At 35.9% G+C, this 18,082-nt stretch overlaps 1 protein-coding gene across 10 annotated transcripts in view; it reads left to right on the top strand.

Annotated features, from left to right (window-relative positions):
* Positions 1-18,082, top strand: part of LOC150096616 (ranBP-type and C3HC4-type zinc finger-containing protein 1-like) — a 333,124-nt gene that overhangs the window by 28,069 nt on the left and 286,973 nt on the right. For all 10 annotated transcript variants that reach the window (XR_016549851.1, XM_090408566.1, XM_090408567.1 and 7 more), the window contains exon 2: positions 11,521-11,692. Coding sequence is in view for 9 of the 10 variants with exons in the window: in XM_090408566.1 (XP_090264692.1) it covers positions 11,521-11,692 (172 nt within the window). In the remaining variant the exon portion in view is untranslated. The remainder of the gene's footprint in view (positions 1-11,520; positions 11,693-18,082) is intronic.

Genomic DNA, 18,082 nt, shown 5'->3' with positions numbered 1-18,082 from the left:
ATCATCACAAACCATGGGCTCACTGCCCGTTGATGTCTGATGCCTGTTTCACCATCTTCTTCCACCTTTCTTTGTCCAGTGAACAGTGTCGCAGTTTTTGTACACCCATTCCACACCAGTCTTTTATATCGTCTATCCATTCTCTGTATGGTCTACCTCTTCTGTTTAAACCATCCAAAATACCAAACATAAAGGTCTTTATCTTCCAGTCCTCACTCATTCTACAGATGTGTCCAAATAATTGCAGCTTCCGTTTTATAATCTTCTGCATTAGATTCTGTTTTGGTTGTATCTTCTGATAGGGCTCTTCATTGGTGATTTTCTATACCCATCCTATTCTTAGAATCTTCCTGTAACAAGTTCTTTCAAATGCCAAATTTCTTTTTCTTGATTCCTTATTTATTACCCACGTTTCAGATCTGTACAGTACACCGCTGAAGATGCATGTTTCCAGTACTCTTAGTTTTGTTTGCAGACTGATCACTTTACTTTTCCAGATGTTATCCATGGCCTTCAGATTTGTTCTTCCCTTTGCAATCCTGATCTTTATTTCTTTTTTACAGTCCAAGTCATATGTCAGTTTACTTCCCAAATATGTGAATTGTTCTATATTTTCTATATCAGTTCCATCCACTTGTATCTTTTGTTTCATGTTCTTCTCACCAAATACCATTTTCTGTGTTTTTTCCGAGTTCATAACAAGTCCAAATCTCTTCCCTTCCACATTTAACACTTTTCAGTGTTTTTTGTAGTTCTCTTTCGTCTTCTTCAATAATAACAATGTCATCTGCAAATCTCAGATTGTTAATTCTCATTCCCTGTACAGATATTCCTTTGGCATCTTCCTTCAATTTGTCCATTGATCTTTCTAAATGTGCGATGAAAATGCTTGGTGATATTGGGTCTCCCTGTCTAGTACCTCTGCTTGTTTTAAACCATTTCCCCAAATCATCACCTATTGCTGCAACTGCATTCTGATAAACATCTTTTAATATAGCTATTAGTTTTTTTTATCAATTCCATAGGATTCCAGAACTGCTAATGTCACTTTCTGGTCAATACTGTCAAATGCTTTCTGAAAATCAACAAAACAAGTATATATGTTTTTTGTTTTTTCTCCTAGCTTTCTCTGCTATTAACCTAATTGTCAAAATCTGTTGAATTGTAGTTCTATCCTTTCTAAATCCTGCTTGCTCGTCTGCAAGGTATGCTTCCAATTGTGTTCTCAATCTTTCTGTTAATATGATCATCATCACTTTACCAAAGTGACCTTATCAAGGCAATTGTTCTATAATTTTTACATTCTAGCTTATTTCCTTTCTTGTATAATGCTACTAATATTGATTTCACCCACTCCTCTGGCATTTTCCCTTCTTTCCATACCATATTACATAGTTGGTGCATTTCTGTAACCATACTTTCACCACTATTTTAATCATTTCTCTAATGTTATCATTACCAAGACTCTTGTTGTGTTTTAGCTGTCCTATTGCTTTTTCTACCTCTCCTCTTAAAATGTCCATATCATGCTCATTACCTGGTTGTGATATCTGCTTCAATTCTTCAGTCAGTTTCCCAATGCTATCTGAATATATTTTTTCTCCATATAACTCACTACAGTATCTTGTCCACTGCTGTACAGTTTTTTCTTTATTCATCAATACTTTGCCTTTTTCATCTTTACTTGTGGTCTGTTTTGGTTACCACTTTCTATTAATAGTTCTGATCATTTTGTATACCTCCCTTGTTTTATGCTCTCCATAGAACTGTTCTATATTGTTGCATTGGGCTTCTAACCATTTCATCTTATCCATTCTGACTGCTTTTTTCACCTCATTACACTTTCTTCTATATTGCATTTCTATTTGTTCTGATGTATCCCTTCTTATCTTCAACATTCTTCTCTCCTGTAGTAACTTCAGCGTTTCTTGTGTAATCCATTTCTTCTTGATCTTCTCTTCTTCTGATACTGTTTCTTCAACTGCATCTTCTATCGCCTTCATTATTCTTTTCACTCTTAAATTCGAGTTTTTTCTTTCTCCACACTTTTAAGTTTCTCTTCTAACACAGTTCTGTACCTTCTTCCTATTTCTGCTTCACTTATTCGTGCCATATCTCTTCAATTCTGATGTTGGGACTTATATTTCTTTTTTAATTTCAACTTGATGTTTGCAATCAATAAACTATGGTCTGAGTCTATATCTGCTCCTTGAAAAGTTTGACATTGCTGTACTGATGTTATCCATCTTCCTTTAATCATAATCATATCAATCATGTTTTTGGTTTTCCCATCATTTGATCGCCACGTCCATTTTCTACACTCCTTTTGTTGGAATCTTGTGTTACAGATCATCATCTCATGGTCCACAGCAAATTCTAACAATTTTTCACCTTGTTCATTTCTTTCTCCGAAACCATATTTTCCCATGACTGTTTCCAACCATCATTATCCATTCCAACTTTGGCATTCCAATCTCCTTCAATAATTAATACATTTTGCTTTGGTATTGTTTCTATTTTCTCTGTCAGATCTTTGTAGAATAAGTCAATATCCTCATCTATGCTGTCAGATGTGGGTGCATATATTTGGACTATTGATATGTTGAATGGCTTTGCCTGAAATCTTGCTACTATGATTCGGTCATTAACTGGTTTGTAGCCTAACAGTGCCTCTCGAGCTCTTTTGCTAAGAAGGAAGCCAACTCCTGCTTCGTGCATGGTGTCATGTCCTGACCATATTACTTCGCATCCATTGATCTCTCCAGATGATGTCCATCTCATCTCTACCAATCCTAGTATATCCCACTGATATTTCTTCATTTCCTCGCAAAGTAATTCTAATTTTCCTGACACCCAGAGTGTCCACACATTCCACGTTCCTACTGATAACAGTTCTGTTCGTTTCAGTATCTGTTTCCTTTCGGTATCCCACTTTTCGATCCAACCCCGATCGCTCGATTGGTATCGCGGGCCTCGTTTATCTGGGCGATGCCCGAGCTGGCATTTTGTAGCTGTTGATTGTATAGTCATCAGATAACAATCATGTTTTTTCTTTACAGTCAGACCCCTAAGGATCACATGGCAGAGTTTAAAGTTATCCATCATCATCATCAAATTCCTGCCATGTACCCTCAAGGGGGTGTACAGGATATGATAGTACTACATGAAAAAAATTACATCGTTACTAACTTCCTATCCTCCAAATCAGTCTGTTACTTGTCAAGACTCCAACATTATCAGATCTTATATTTCTATCATCTAAGGCACTTTGTACTGTATCAATCCACCTATATCTTGGTCTTCCTCTGGGTTGTTTTGCTGCCAACCTGGCAGAGAACACTTGTTTTGCTAATCTTTCTTTGCCCATTCTGTTTAAGTCACCATACCACCTGAGATTAGCTCTGCTAACACATTCCTGGATACTGACAATGTCAAGTTCTTTCCTAATATCCTCGTTTTTAATATGATATTGCCATCGATGCCATCTGTTCACGCTTATAATCTTTCTCAGGACTCTCATATCTGCGATCTCTAGTCTTTGGTCAGGTGTTTTACTTCTGACCCAGCTCTCAAATCCATAAGTTAAAACTGGTTTGAACACTGTCTTGTATACAGCTGATTTAGTGTTACAACTAATTTCTCTCTTATTCCATATGAATTTATTCAATTGACTTCCCACCATACCAGCTTTGCTGATTCTGTTGTCTATTTCTATATTTAATTTACCATCTTCACTAAAAATCGTGCCAAAGTAGCTGAAATGTTTTACTTGTTCCACAGGTTCTCCTTTTTCTCCATTCACAACACAGTTGACATTTTCAATGATTCTGCTTATTTTCATTGTCTTTGTCTTGCTGATCTTCATACCATATCTATTACAACAGTTATTCAATTTAGTCAGAGAATCTTGCTGACTTGTAGCAGATTTATTTAGAAGTATAACATCATTTGCATAAAGCAAAGAGCTGACATTAACATCTCCAGTTTTGATATCATGTTTAATACAACTTTCCTTCATAATGTGATCCATATAGATAATGAATAACAGAGAGGATAATGTACATCCTTGTCTCACACCAGATTTAACATTAAACCATCTTCCTGTACTTCCTTCAATTCTAACTGCTGACTTACAACTCAGGTAAAGACTAAGTATTGCTTGATATAATGCCCCATTGACACCATATAACTTTAGCATATTGAATAGCTTCTCTCTTGGCACCTTGCCATATGCCTTTTCCAAATCGACAAAACTTAAATACAGATCTTTGTTATATTCCCATTATTTCTCGACTATTTTTCATTAAGTGAGGATCTCATCCTGACAGCCTCTATTTGGCCTGAATCCAGCTTGTTCTTCACCAAGCTTTTTTTCCACAATTCTTCTCAACCGTTTCTCAAGTATACTTGCATAGATCTTGCCAGGAACACTCATTAGGGAAATACCTCTGTAATTCTCACATTCAGTTTTATTTCCCTTTTTATATATGGATACTATGAGAGCTCTACTCCAATCATCAGGAATTCGTCCTTCTGTCCAGGCTTTCTGAACTATGCAGTGCAGCCACTGTAAGACTCTTATACCACCATACTTCAGCATTTCTGGTTGAATATTATCTACTCCTGCTGCCTTTCCACATTTCAAGCCTTTGATGGCTTTTTCTACTTCAAGTATGGATATGTATTCCTGACTGCATGCCTGGTCAGTGTTTTTTAGCACTGTGCTGTCACCACTGCTTGTTTCATTTAGCAGTTTTTCAAAGTAATTACTCCATACTACAAGGATATCTTTTTTTCCCGTTTTCATGTCCCCTTTATCATCTCTAATTCCTTTTACAGCACTCTTTCTTCCATTCCTAAGCTTCTTCAACAACCTCCAGAACATTTTGACACCTTCTTGATATTTATTTTCTATATTCTTGCCAAAGTCCTCCCATGACTTTTGTTTAGCTGGTTTTACACAGAGGAAGACCGAGAATAAGGTGGAGAAATGAACTGGAACAAATTGCAGGAGTGAGATGGATGGGAGAAGCAGAAAAACCGAGTGATCTGGAAAATCATGGGGAGGAGATCTTCTTCCAGCTGTGGACAGAACCAGAAGGTTGAAGAAGAAGACAGTGTTTAGCATTCTTGCCTTTGTCTTTGTATTCTCTAAGAGCTCAAGCTGACTTATTTGCCAGGAACTTTTGATATGCTTTCTTCTTTTCCTTCACTGCCTCTTTAACTTCCTGTGTCCACCATGGAGTCCTGATTTTTCTATCCTTGCAGACAACCTCACCACATGCCTCTCTGGCTGATTCAATCAGAGTTTTCTTCAAGGCTTTCCATTGAGTCTCCAAGGTTTGGTTCCTGTTCTCAAACTCTTTCATTTTTCTTCAATAATCTTTATGTATTTTAATCTACAGTTCACATCTGAGAGCTGCTCAACTTTTATTCACTTTAAAACTCTCTTACATGTTATTCTTTTCAATATGAAATTCAATTTTATCCTGCTCAAGACTAAATAGTGATCACTTTCAATTTTAAATCCTCTGTACACTTTGGTGTCCTACACCAGGGAGAAAACATCACTATGAATAATAATATAGTCAATGAGACTTTTCTTATTCCTTGCCTCTTCTCTCTATGTGAATTTGTGCACATTTTTATGTTGGAACATGGTGTTAGTAATAACCAGTCCATGTCCTGAGCAGAAATCTAACAGATATTTGCCATTATTATTAGCTTTGCTCTTTTCTCCAAATTTTCCCAAAATATTTTTGTATGTCTCACAATCATTTCCTACTCTGCTATTTAGATCCCCAACAAGGACCAACTTTTCCTTTTTCATTGTGTCAGTTGTTTTTTCTAAAGCCTGAAAAAATTCCTCCACTTCTACCTTAGTAGAACCTTCTGTGGGACCATAGGCACAAATAAGTCTCATTGTCAAGTTCCCCATTCTCATATTTGCCCACATTACTCTACTTGAGACTGACTGCCATTCAAGAAGATTAGCCTCGTATTTTGTGTTGAATACTATGGATACTCCTTCTTTTCCTTGATTGTCATTGCCTGAATATAACATTTTGTATTTATCGCTCAGAAAGATCTCACCAGTTTTTGTCTTTTTTGTTTCAGTCACCCCTATTATGTTGATCTGGTACTTATCTGATTCCTCAGCTAGCTCCATTTCTTTGCCATTCAGGCTTCTTATGTTCATAGTACCGATCTTTAACTCTAGTGATGTTGAGTTGGGGTTTGTTTTCAGATTTGTTCCAGTAGCTGACTTTTCGCTGTTCACCCTGGTTCCCTGGCGAAAACAACGGGGGCCTTGTTTAACCAGGCTACGCCCCAGCCGGCATGAAATTTTGTCATGTTTTACCATCATTTTTTATTTTGGTTTAACCAATAAGAATACAATTTGGTTGGCTAAATCCCAAATTGCCAGCCCATCCTCGTTCTTTCAGTATCCAAGTAGATACCCAACAGGGTGCACCACGAGAAGATGAGGATTGGACATTAGGTCAGAAGCCCTGGTTGGTTCTCCGCATTTCTTTAAAGGCTATGTGGAGGTCTCCTCTCAGTTATACAGCTTTGACCTTTAAGCACCCTTTACCTTCCATAATAATTCTTCCCGTTACTCCCACCACAGAATGAAAAAAACTCTTGAATTTGCTTTGGCCTGCTAGTCACCATTTTTTCTTGTACTGCTCCTGAGTATGCTGATCACCTTTTCTTTATATTCCTTACCCAATGTTTTATTTTTTTTCCAGCTCCTGATTAATATTGTTTCTCTACCTCCCACTTGGTTTATTCTCCTGACCCTGGGTATGCAGTATGATACTTCTCTTGAGCAATTCTCAGTTACTTCACCTGTGTTACTGGCATTCTTTCCCTATAGTTTCTTAGCCATGGCACTGCTCCAAGCTGTCTCCTAAGTCTGTCATAATTACTAGCTTTGTAGTTCAACATAAAAACTTTTGACACTGAGAATTTCTCATGTTTAGCAATCTCTCAAAAAGGAGACTTCATTTGCAAGCAGAGTGTCTACCATAGTTATGGATACAACTTATTTTGTTACCAGATCCAGTACTCTCAAACCCTTGCTCCCCTACATCACTTACTGTTTCAGGTAATTGTAGTAATTGTATAAATTCCATTTTGCCATGTGCCTTTTTCTCTCTTCAATCTTTGTCCTAGTAGTTGAAGTCTCCTACAATAATTACTCGACCTGCACTCATTGTGATAATCTACTGGTGGATCACATCCACATCATTTTGTTGAAACCCTCTTCCCAAGTATATAATAGCAACCCACAATATATTTTGTCCTGTTGGCCTCTATATCACACTAGATAGCTTAAAATGAACCATCTCCCTCAGACCTCAAATACTCCTTAGCTTCTGTTTTCATTGGTTGAAGTTCTTCAACCAATAAAAACAGGAAAAGGTGGTATTGTTATCATTAGCAATATCCCTCCTCCTCCTATCTTATTCTCTTTATACTCACAATATCCATTACATTCTGTCCTTGTAATTATATCGTTTTTATTTTCTGTCAGCGAGGTCTCGTTGATGCCAATAATTTTTGTCCAGGTCTAACTGACAAATGCCAAAAACGTATCTGTTTTATTTCTGGTACGTCTCACATTTGGGTATCACATTTCACTATTGCCTTAGATATACTTATGTAATTTCATTACCAACCCATTCAGATTTGGAAAGTATGAAACTGCATTTGGCATTGCATAAGCATTTCTGTACACACACTCATTTGTCTCAGCATTGGTTGAACATCTAACTCCAAAACCATTCAAATTCAGTCCATCATGCATATACAAGTCCTTTTTCCCATCAAATTCACTCCATACATCTATAATCTTAACACCATTCCTTTTGCACAATATTGTTGACTCATTAGCAGTCATAGTCCTTCTTAATTCAGTCCTATTATACTAAGGTAGGAGACTCAGAATGTTTACATTCTCATTCTTCCCTTTACCAGCAACTCTTTCATCATATTTTCTCTCACTGCATATTTCTCACCTTTCAAATTATTTGTGCTAGCTGAAACAATCAACTCCTTTCGGCAAACGTACAGCTTCACTAACATCCTTGATCTTCACACCTGGAAAAGATGCTTTTATCACATTCTCATAAAGTACACTTTTCATTATCAAATCTCCATACAATACCTTCTCCTTACTCTCAGTTTTACACCTCCACCTGCACTCTTTCATACTTTTCCCATTCACTATTTCTTCCATTCCCTCTACTGTACCACACCTTAGTCATTCAAGCTCATATTTTGTCCTGTGAAGGTCTCCACATAAGCATGCTATTTCTCTCCTCGTTGACACCTCATCATCCACTTCTTTGATACTCTCGTTTATATTTTGTCTACTATCGCTCACTCCTTCCACTACATTCTCTTTAACACTATTGCTATCCAGCTTTACATCCTTAATATAAGTTACTTTATTATCCCACTTTAGACATAACTTGTGTCTGTTCCTTTTACTTGCACGCAATTCAGTTGGCAATGAGTAGTGAACACACTACATCACAAGAAATCCTTCATGTTAAGCCCAGTGAATAAGGAAGGCTTGACTTGAATGCATAAGAAAAAAATGAGACTGTCATTTTTTTCTTATGCATTGGTGCCATGAAAACTGCTTTGTAAGCAGTATCACCTATTAAATTTCACAAATATACTCAACTACATAGTTGAGCCTATAGTACATTTATACTGAGTGGACTAAATTATTTTTATCAATTTTTCTGTTTTTTTTATTTTTATTTATTTTTACATTGTCTGGAGACCAAGCATGAAACTTTTTAAGCCACTTCAGGTGGTGGTCTCATTCTTGGTGATGAAATTCATCTCCCACCTAAAGACAATCACAAAAACATCCATGGCATGGGAAGGTTCTAATCTACAGCCTGTTGGTTGGAGAGGAAATACACCACTAAGCCAACCAGGCAGTCAATTACTTGAATTACTAATATTTACTAAAATAAAAAGACCACCCAATAAAAATATAAAATAAAAAGATTACCCAAACAACTAGCAAAATTTAATAGTGCCTTCACTGGCATATACTTTTTTACATTAAAAATTCTACCCATTTTAAAGCTTCTGTAAAGAATTTAATTTTATATAATTATTATATTATAGTTAGTTTTGACATTACTTGGTTAAGGGAGCCTTACCAATATCCTCCCATCCTTTTTTTTTTATGTGCCTCCCAACCATGAAAATTTGTAAACCAGTAGTAAACCTGTATGCAATATATATATATAGATATGTAAAAATACTTTCTACATATATATATATATATGTGTAGAAATTATTTTACCTTGGGTATAATAAATGTTAAAGATGCCAAGCTATTTTAAACCTGGTTTTACTCCATTTCCCAAGTAAGCAAACAGACAAACAAGTCAAGTTTGCACCTACAAGTGTTGCAAGTCTAGCTGACCCTGCACATAGTGCAAGACCAAGGCAACTCATGGTAAAAGTAGAATAAGCTCTGATCACTAATCTTAATATTTACCCTTAATGCAAAGCACATCTCCTGGAGGAGATGTATGATGCTTTGTATTAAAGGCAAGGGGCCACTACCCAGACCGGTTTCGACCTTTATTGCGGTCTCATCAGTGGGAGCCAGGCTAGAAATACCAAGATTTTAGTAATACAGATCTTATAAGTATTTTACCAGAACAAGTTACCATAAGGTGTTTTAATCTTATTAAATAAAAATCTCAGGAGGAGATATAAATGTAGAAAGTATTTTACCTTGTGTATAATAAATGTTAAAGATACCAAGCTATTTTAAACCTGGTTTTACTCCATTTCCCAAGTAAGCAAACAGACAAACAAGTCAAGTTTGCACCTGCAAGTGTTGCAAGTCTAGCTGATCCCGCACGTAATGAGTTGCCTTGGTCTTGCACTACGTGTAGGGTCAGCTAGACTTGCAACACTTGCTGGTGCAAACTTGACTTGTTTGTCTGCTTGCTTACTTGGGAAAGGAGTAAAACCAGATTTAAAATAGCTTGGTATCTTTAACACACACACACACACACACACACACATATATATATATATATATATATATATATATTGTATATTTTATTTATTTTCTACATAATCCAGAAGTCGCACACCAGCTGAAATTTGTCTTCTGCCTAAAGGCATTCACAAATATCCATGTTAATCATTGGATTCGAACCTTCAGCCTATTGATTGAAGAGTGGATATGCTAATCACCTAGCTAACCAGGCAGCAGGCAATGATACATTAAAATCTTTAAAAAATAGGTTAGACTCATGGAAGAATAAAACATACAAACAGATAGAGAGTACTATGAGTTCACTCCTCTTCTCACCTCCTCTGGGAAATTTTTCATGGAGACTTTTGAAAGAATGCTATTGCACAGCACCACTTAAGCCCTTCTATTTGGCTAACATATGTTTATGGTGTGTACTCATTTTGGCCTCATTGCCAAGACACATCTCTCCTTTATGTCAACAGTCTATATCCAAGAATCCATCTTACATAGACAGATATAGTCATAACCTTTCCCATCTTCTTCCCCTCCACCTCCCATTAATATAGTATCATTAAAATTCTAATAGAGCTATCAGTTTCCATTCATATGCCACACCTTATAACGTAATAGCTACAATTCCATAAGAATTAGTAAAATACTTAAATCTCCCCCCCCCCAAATCCATGACCCTTGTAATCCATATGTATTATATGGATCCATAATCCATATGTATTATAATCCATAATACATATGGATTATAATGACACGATCACTATTCCATGTGTCTGAGTTATGTTAGAAAATAAATAAAGATAGATTTTAAATAAATACAATTTCTCATCTGTTACAAACTCCTACTTAAAATTAACTACCCTTCCTTATCCACTTCCCTGAGGATTGACTCCTTCATCAATCACTGGTGTATGTAAAGTTCCTTTTCCCTGCAAGTTGGCCTATTGTGAACAGACTGAAAGATCAGCAAAAAATTTTGTTTGGAAGAACATTAAAAAAATACATCTAATGCCACAACTATAGACAGGCCAGTCTAGAGTAATGCACTTGGACACTACCCAGAGAAACAAATGGGGAAAAAAAATACCATGCTTCAGTGCATCAAATTCAGATGTGAGATGTTTTTGAATCTACAGCTGTCTTTAAAACCAACCTGATTTAAATGAATATATTTTTTTTTAAATTTAAATTAGGGTCATTCTTCTTCTGTTAATCCAGTTTTTACATTGTATTGCTTGTGTGTTTGTTATAATTCATACTGTATCATTGAAGATGTCTGACAGAGATGAAATACTGTATTGTGTAAGCATTACACTGTTTTTTAATACATTCCTTATGCTATGTTCATTACGATAAGCATCCAACATGAGATTGACAATCTCATTGATACGATTGATAATTCTGAGCTATATTGATAAATACTGCTCATATATTATGTTTTATAAATAATACTTACAAGGATTTTGATTTTATTTCAGATCATCATCAACAACAACAAGCAAGAATTGCTTCACTGCTGTATGAGTTAAATAGTTCTATTGCTAAAGGACAGCATAAAAAATCAGCTCTTTTAGCAAGAAAACTAGCAATGTGCAAAGCTGCCCACTCTATCCAAAATAAAAAGACTCAGAATGAAGAATCAACAATGTTGTGAGTATGGTTAACTTTTGATTTGTGTCTCCATTTGCATGTGTATGTGTGTAATATTCCTCCTGACAGTAGCCCTACCAGGAGCTGATTTTATTTGCCACATGTTCCCTCGAATGCAATGGAATATTACATGTATTTACATATTTTACATAATTTAATTACCATTTATATTTGTATATATTTATTCATATTTAAATCCTGACATTATGAATAGTTTGTTATGTTACAACAATTGGAAACTGATCCACTGACAAAATTAAATAATTTTGAATAATACTTTCGAATAAGTCTCTGTTTTGACACTGGCCATTTGTCTTCTGAAGTTATGATGTGTTGTGTTAGAAGCATCAAGATGGAGTCCAGTAATTGACATTCAAATGGAGCAGGTGATCAAAAATCTGTTGAACATATGGACAGTGAATGCAGAATGTTGATTTTAGAATGTAGAATCTATGTAGGTAGCATGTTATTTCATCATGTCCCATTAACAGTGTTAAACCTAGAGAGAGAGAGAGAGAGAGATGCTATCTACTTTCAGCTGGAGTCTGCTTTTGATTATTGGTATATGATTCTTTTGTTGTTGATCCATTAGATGCCTTTCATTCTTCTTCTGGAAATGTTTCAGTAGCCAGTTTTGAATACTTTTCATAACTGAAATAAGCTAGAAATAAGTTATTTTCTTAACTTCTTTTTAGCTGTTCATTCATAGCAGCTTCCATAGTCAACTGATCCACTCTTTCATTTCCTGATCTCTGGTATGCACCTTTACCCAGTGGACCTTAATATCTCATCCCTGTAGAGTAAGATTCCTCACTAGATTTCATGCTTGCTGAATTAAAGCTAGGTAATGTTTTGCTGTAGGTCATTGTAATGAGAGGTGTTTAAGGTCTAATTCCTGGAATTATGTGACAGTGAATAAACTAAGGCAAGTTGTTTTGTTTGATTGTTTCAACAGAGTAGATATAGTTTGAAACACCATTCTTCAATAATGGTTTGTCTGTGATGTACTATGAAAGAACATCTGATATTTCCTTCTAATTTTGCTTCCATCAGTGTATATTCCTATATTCTTTATTACTTTTTGAACTTTCTTCTTTCTCCTTAATATGTTTTCTTAGCTGGTTGAGTCCACTTGCTGTAGTGAAGTAGAAGATCATATACGTTTTAATTGGTATTGGCATTTCTGTTGATCATCTGGAAGTAACTTCATATATGTGTTTAAGGCAGGTATGTTGTCTTCGGAGCTCATGGGGAAAAAGGCTTTTTCCCACGAACTCCAAAGACAACACACAGTCAAAATGGCTCACACCCTGTTACTCCTACCCTTAATCTTGTTTTATCATATTCTATCCTTCTCCTTTCCCCAAAAAATCTCTATCTTTCACCTTCTTCCCAAAGAATTCACACTCTACCCTTGAAACTCGGGTTTTAAATTCACATACCTTTGTCTTACCTGCAATTTTCCCACATCTTTCTCTCTCCACATTTCCAACCCCCCCTCCTCCTTTCAGTCATACTTCAGCAGTAATATACAAATGCTTATTGCCATATGCTGAATGCTGCTTCAAAAGAAGACATCCAGGAACATCCTACAATGGTATGTCCAAAATTATTCTTTCCTTACATTCTTCCTGTATCTATGTCTTTAAAACATCTTTGCTCCTACAGAAAAATAGGCAAAATAGCCATAAAAATTAATATTAATTTAGAGGAGTAACATAAAAAAAATTTCTGAAATAAGATCTATATTGGTATATTATAGTCTTGTTTTTTCCATTACTTGATTTAAGGTTTGTAAATGGTCTAAAGTTGGGAAGGATGTTCTGAAGCTTGTCTGTTCTTTAGGTTGATTCAAATTTAATATATTGTTTATTCTGTCATCTATAATTTTGGTAAACAGCTTAAGGGTTGGCAGAAGCGTTATAGATATATAATATCTAATGTCAGTTTTATCACCTTTCTTATATAGAAGGATGATTTTTCCAGTATTCCAACTTTTAGGAGTTCTTTCTGTTTTAAACACTCTGTATACAATTGTGCTAGTTTTATATGCAAGAGATCTCCTCCATTTTTTAACATTTCTATTAATATTCCTTCAAGCTTAGGTGGCTTTCTATTTTTCAATTTTGTAAGTACAGTGGAACCTTGGTTGTTGAACATAATTCGTTCCTAAAGGTGGATTTTTCGGAAACCGATTTGTTTGAAAACCGAAACCATTTTCTCATAAGAATTAATGTAAAATCGAATAATTCGTTCCTGAACCCCAGACGATTGCTTATTTAAACCTTTACAAGTACTTCATGCATAAAATACAAAAATAATGAAAATGCATAAAATCTTACATAAAAAGAATAAACACAATAATAGATAAAATATAGACGAAAAAGGGTGATCTCTTTCCACAAAACTTTGCACCTCATCGCATTTCACACACATTTCTTTGATCAAAGAACTAGGAATCCTCCCTTCCTTCCTCTGTCTCTGAAAACATTTCTTCAACCACCATCTTTTGCTGCTCCTTATGAAGATGTTCCAGTTCTGTGGTGAGCTTATTCCTGTGGTCCTCCACATCAGCACTGCCAACTTCTAAGCGCATGCTTTTGCTCAGAAACACAACATCATTGACAACAGCAACATACTCAGCCTCAAAGCCCTCAATGTCTCTGTATGTGCTACACAGTCTTGCCACAATTTCCTCCAGGCTGGGTTTATGATCCTGTAAGTCACTTGCACCAGGCTTTGTTAAGAATATTAAGCAATGGAGGATATCAAAGTGATTTTTCCAGAATTCTCTGAGTGTTAATTCTGTGTCAGAGTTCACTTCAAAACACCTTTGAAACAGTGCTTTGGTGTGGAGTTTCTTAAAAATCGAAATGAACTGCTGGTCCATGGGCTGGATTAGAGGAGTCATGTTAGGGGGGACAGAAACTTCACTGTGATAAAAATCAAACTCCTCCACCAACTTGTCCTCCAAGCCTGGAGGGTGAGCAGGAGCACTGTCCATCACAAGAAGGCATTTTAATGGCAAATTTTTTTTCTTGAAGGTATTTTCTCACATTTGGGGCAAAGACTTCATGGATCCGCTGAATAAAAAATTGCCTTGTTACCCAAGCCTTACTTTTATACATAGCACCACTCGTACCAGGGTTTCTTAAACAGATCATCATGTAATCGCCTCACTTTTTCACAAATTACAGCCTAAGAAATACTATCACCAGCACTAACTGTTTCTTGTTTATCCAAATCAGCAACAATTTTTCCACTTCTTTAATCGTCTGAGATCTTTGTTTAGTGAGAACTTTCACTCCTTTTGCAACATCAGCTCCCTTGATCGCCTCTTTATTTTTGAGTATTGCACAGATCATTGATATCGACATAACGAACTGCATAGCAAGATCCGAGACATGAAAGCCATTTCATGTTTGGATAAGATTTCTTTTTCACCTCTATCATGGTTCTAACAACTTTTCTTTTCACTTTGCTGCTATCACTATCCTTCTTTGGTCCCATGGTGGCTTATTTAATAATAATTTATAAAACAAAAACGGCAAAACACAAAGAAAATCAAGAAAAGGCACTGCAAATTCTAGCAGGTGTCTGGATTGAGAGGAGGCTGTGGCGTAAGTGACTCTCTTCCGCCGTACATCTCAGCCCCAGGGATCACGTGGTTGCCGGTTTGCCTGTTTGGGAACCGACATTCTGTTCGGAAACCGGCGCGTTTTGGGTTTGGAAAATACGTTCGGTAACCGATTTGTTCGAGATGAGAAACTTTCGAAAACTGAGGTTCAACTATGCATGTTTTACTTCATTATCTTTGATTGTATATTTATTATAGTTTTCAGTATACTTTTCTCTATTGTTGTTCTCTATTACTTTTCCTTTATTTGTATATAATTGTTGATAAATTTTAGCTATAATCTCCAAAATATTTGTTCTGTTTGTAATCAGTATTCCATTTTCATCTTTTACACCTGTCATATAAAGATTGCATGCATTATCAAGAAGTTTACTTGCTTTTTTATACTGTAATTTTCTATTGCTACTGTTATCATTTTTGTACTGAAATGTCATATCTTCTCTTATCTTTTCCTGATTGTTTTGCAAAGCACCATGTGCATCTTGTTTCATGTTTCTTCTTTTTTATATTAGGTCTTTAGTTTCCTTTTTTAATTTGTCAATTTTTGCTCTTTTCGAATTCCCAGATAAATTTTCCCAGGACTTTTGTCCTGGGAAGACTTTGGTAAGAACATAGAAAATAATATCACGAAGATGGCAAAATATTCTGGAATTTTTTGATTCCAAAATATTCTGGAGGCTATTGAAAAGCTTAGAAATGGAGGAAAAAGTACTGTAAAAGGAATCAAAGATCATAAAGTTGACATGAAAACTGAAAATAATGATATTCTAAATGTCTGGAGTAATTACTTAAATACTGCTAAATGAAACAAGCAGTGTCAGCATGAGGGTAGAAAACTCTCGACAGGAATGTAGTCAGGAATGTATATCCATACTTGAAGTAAAAAAAGTAATCAAAAATCTGAATTGTGGAAAGGCAGCTGGAGTAGATGAAAATCAGTCAGAAATACTCAAATGTGGAGGTATAAAAGTTTTACAGTGGCTGCATTACATAATTCAGAAGGCCTGGTCAGAGGGTCAAATTCCAGATGAGCTCTCATAGTATCTACCTATCTATAAAAAAGGAAATAAAACTGAATATAAGAATTACAGAGGTATTTCCCTACTGAGTGTCCCAGGTAAGATTTATGCAAGTATATTATTATAATCATCATCTGAGAGCTCTAGGGAGTCAAGGACTCATTGTTGGAGACTATAAATCATTCAAACTAGCAGTCATACCTTGCCTTAAATTCACTAGATGTACTCAATACCCCTAAAGGCAAACTGTTCCACTCACTCACTAATCTATGAGAGAAAAAACCTAGCTCTTATCCCTTTCTTGACTTTAAACAAACTTAACTTCCGTGGATGCCCCCGTGTTCCCTCCCTACCTTCCATATAACAAAAAATTTTATCAGACGATATCCTATAACACCCATTCAGAAGTTTATGGACCTCTATCATATCACCCCTTTTTTTTTTTTCCTCCTGTTAATCAGAGTCTGTAATCCACATACTCGCAATCTGTCCTCACAATCTAAATTCCATAATCCAGATATAATCTTTGTAACTCTTCTTTGCACCCTTTCCACAGCTTCTTTATTCCCTTGGAATCTGGGAGACCAAATCTGCGCACAATAATCCAGGTGTGGTCTTATCAAAGCCTTATAAAGATACAAAATCACTTCCTTATCCTTTCATGTGAAGATTTGTTTCAACATTGCAATTATCCTCTGAGTTGTATTTGCAGCTTCTGCTATGTGACCTTTGTACTTCAAATGCCTATCCACCAATACGCCAAGATCCCTTGCAGCTTTTGCTATGTGACCTTTGTACTTCAAATGCCTATCCACCAATACGCCAAGATCCCTTGCCTCCTCAGTTTCTTGTAGCATAACCCCACTAATATAATATGCCACTGGAAATCTAATCACACTAAAGTGCATAACTTTACACTTACTAGCATTAAATTGACAGCCATTTTCGTTTGACCAAATTTTCAGCCTCTTCAAATCATTTTGTAAGTTTTGGATATCAGTAGCATCTCTGATTGTCTTGCCTATCCTCACATCATTGGCAAACAATTACACATCTCCTGTTAGACCCTTCCTATTGTCATTAATGTATAGATTAAACAACAATGGCCCAAAGACTGAACCTTAAGGTACCCCCACTGGTCATCCTAAATCTGGAAGAATCATACCCACCGTATACCACTTTTTGATATTTGTCTGTCAACCATCCACTGATCCAAGGTAAGAGTTTATATTCCAATCCCATATCCTCCAGTTTATGCAGCAGCCTTTTGTGTGGTATTTGTGCAAAATCTAACATTATCATAGTATATCCATTCACTTTATTCAACTCGGCCATAACATTGTTATAAAATATGAGCAAATTGCTAAAACATTACCTTCCTTTAGTAAATCCGTGTTGCTCCTTGCTTGTTTGTCTACTCATTTCTGAGTTCTTACCATCTTCTCTGAAATCTTCACTATCACACCAGAGATTCTGATAGGTCAGTAGTTAGACACAGTTTTTGCACCACCCTTGTACAATGGAACTATCATACATTTTTTCCATTCCTGTGGTATCATTCCTGAGCTGAGACTCAAGTTATAAAATATGCAAAAGGCTAGCCAATTCACAACAGCTCTTCAACCTCATTTTCATGCATCCAATGTAGAGTAGCTACATTGTGCACCATGTTATACACACACACACACACACACACACACACGCACACACACACACACACACACACACACACAC

Source organism: Typopeltis vanoorti, chromosome 18, assembly GCF_054136105.1.
Source record: "Typopeltis vanoorti isolate ZY-2024b chromosome 18, IOZ_Tvanoo_1.0, whole genome shotgun sequence".
Classification (NCBI taxonomy): Eukaryota; Metazoa; Arthropoda; class Arachnida; order Uropygi; family Thelyphonidae; genus Typopeltis; species Typopeltis vanoorti.
The sequence above is the reverse complement of the archived record's forward strand: the minus strand, read 5'-3'. Positions and strand labels throughout refer to the sequence as shown.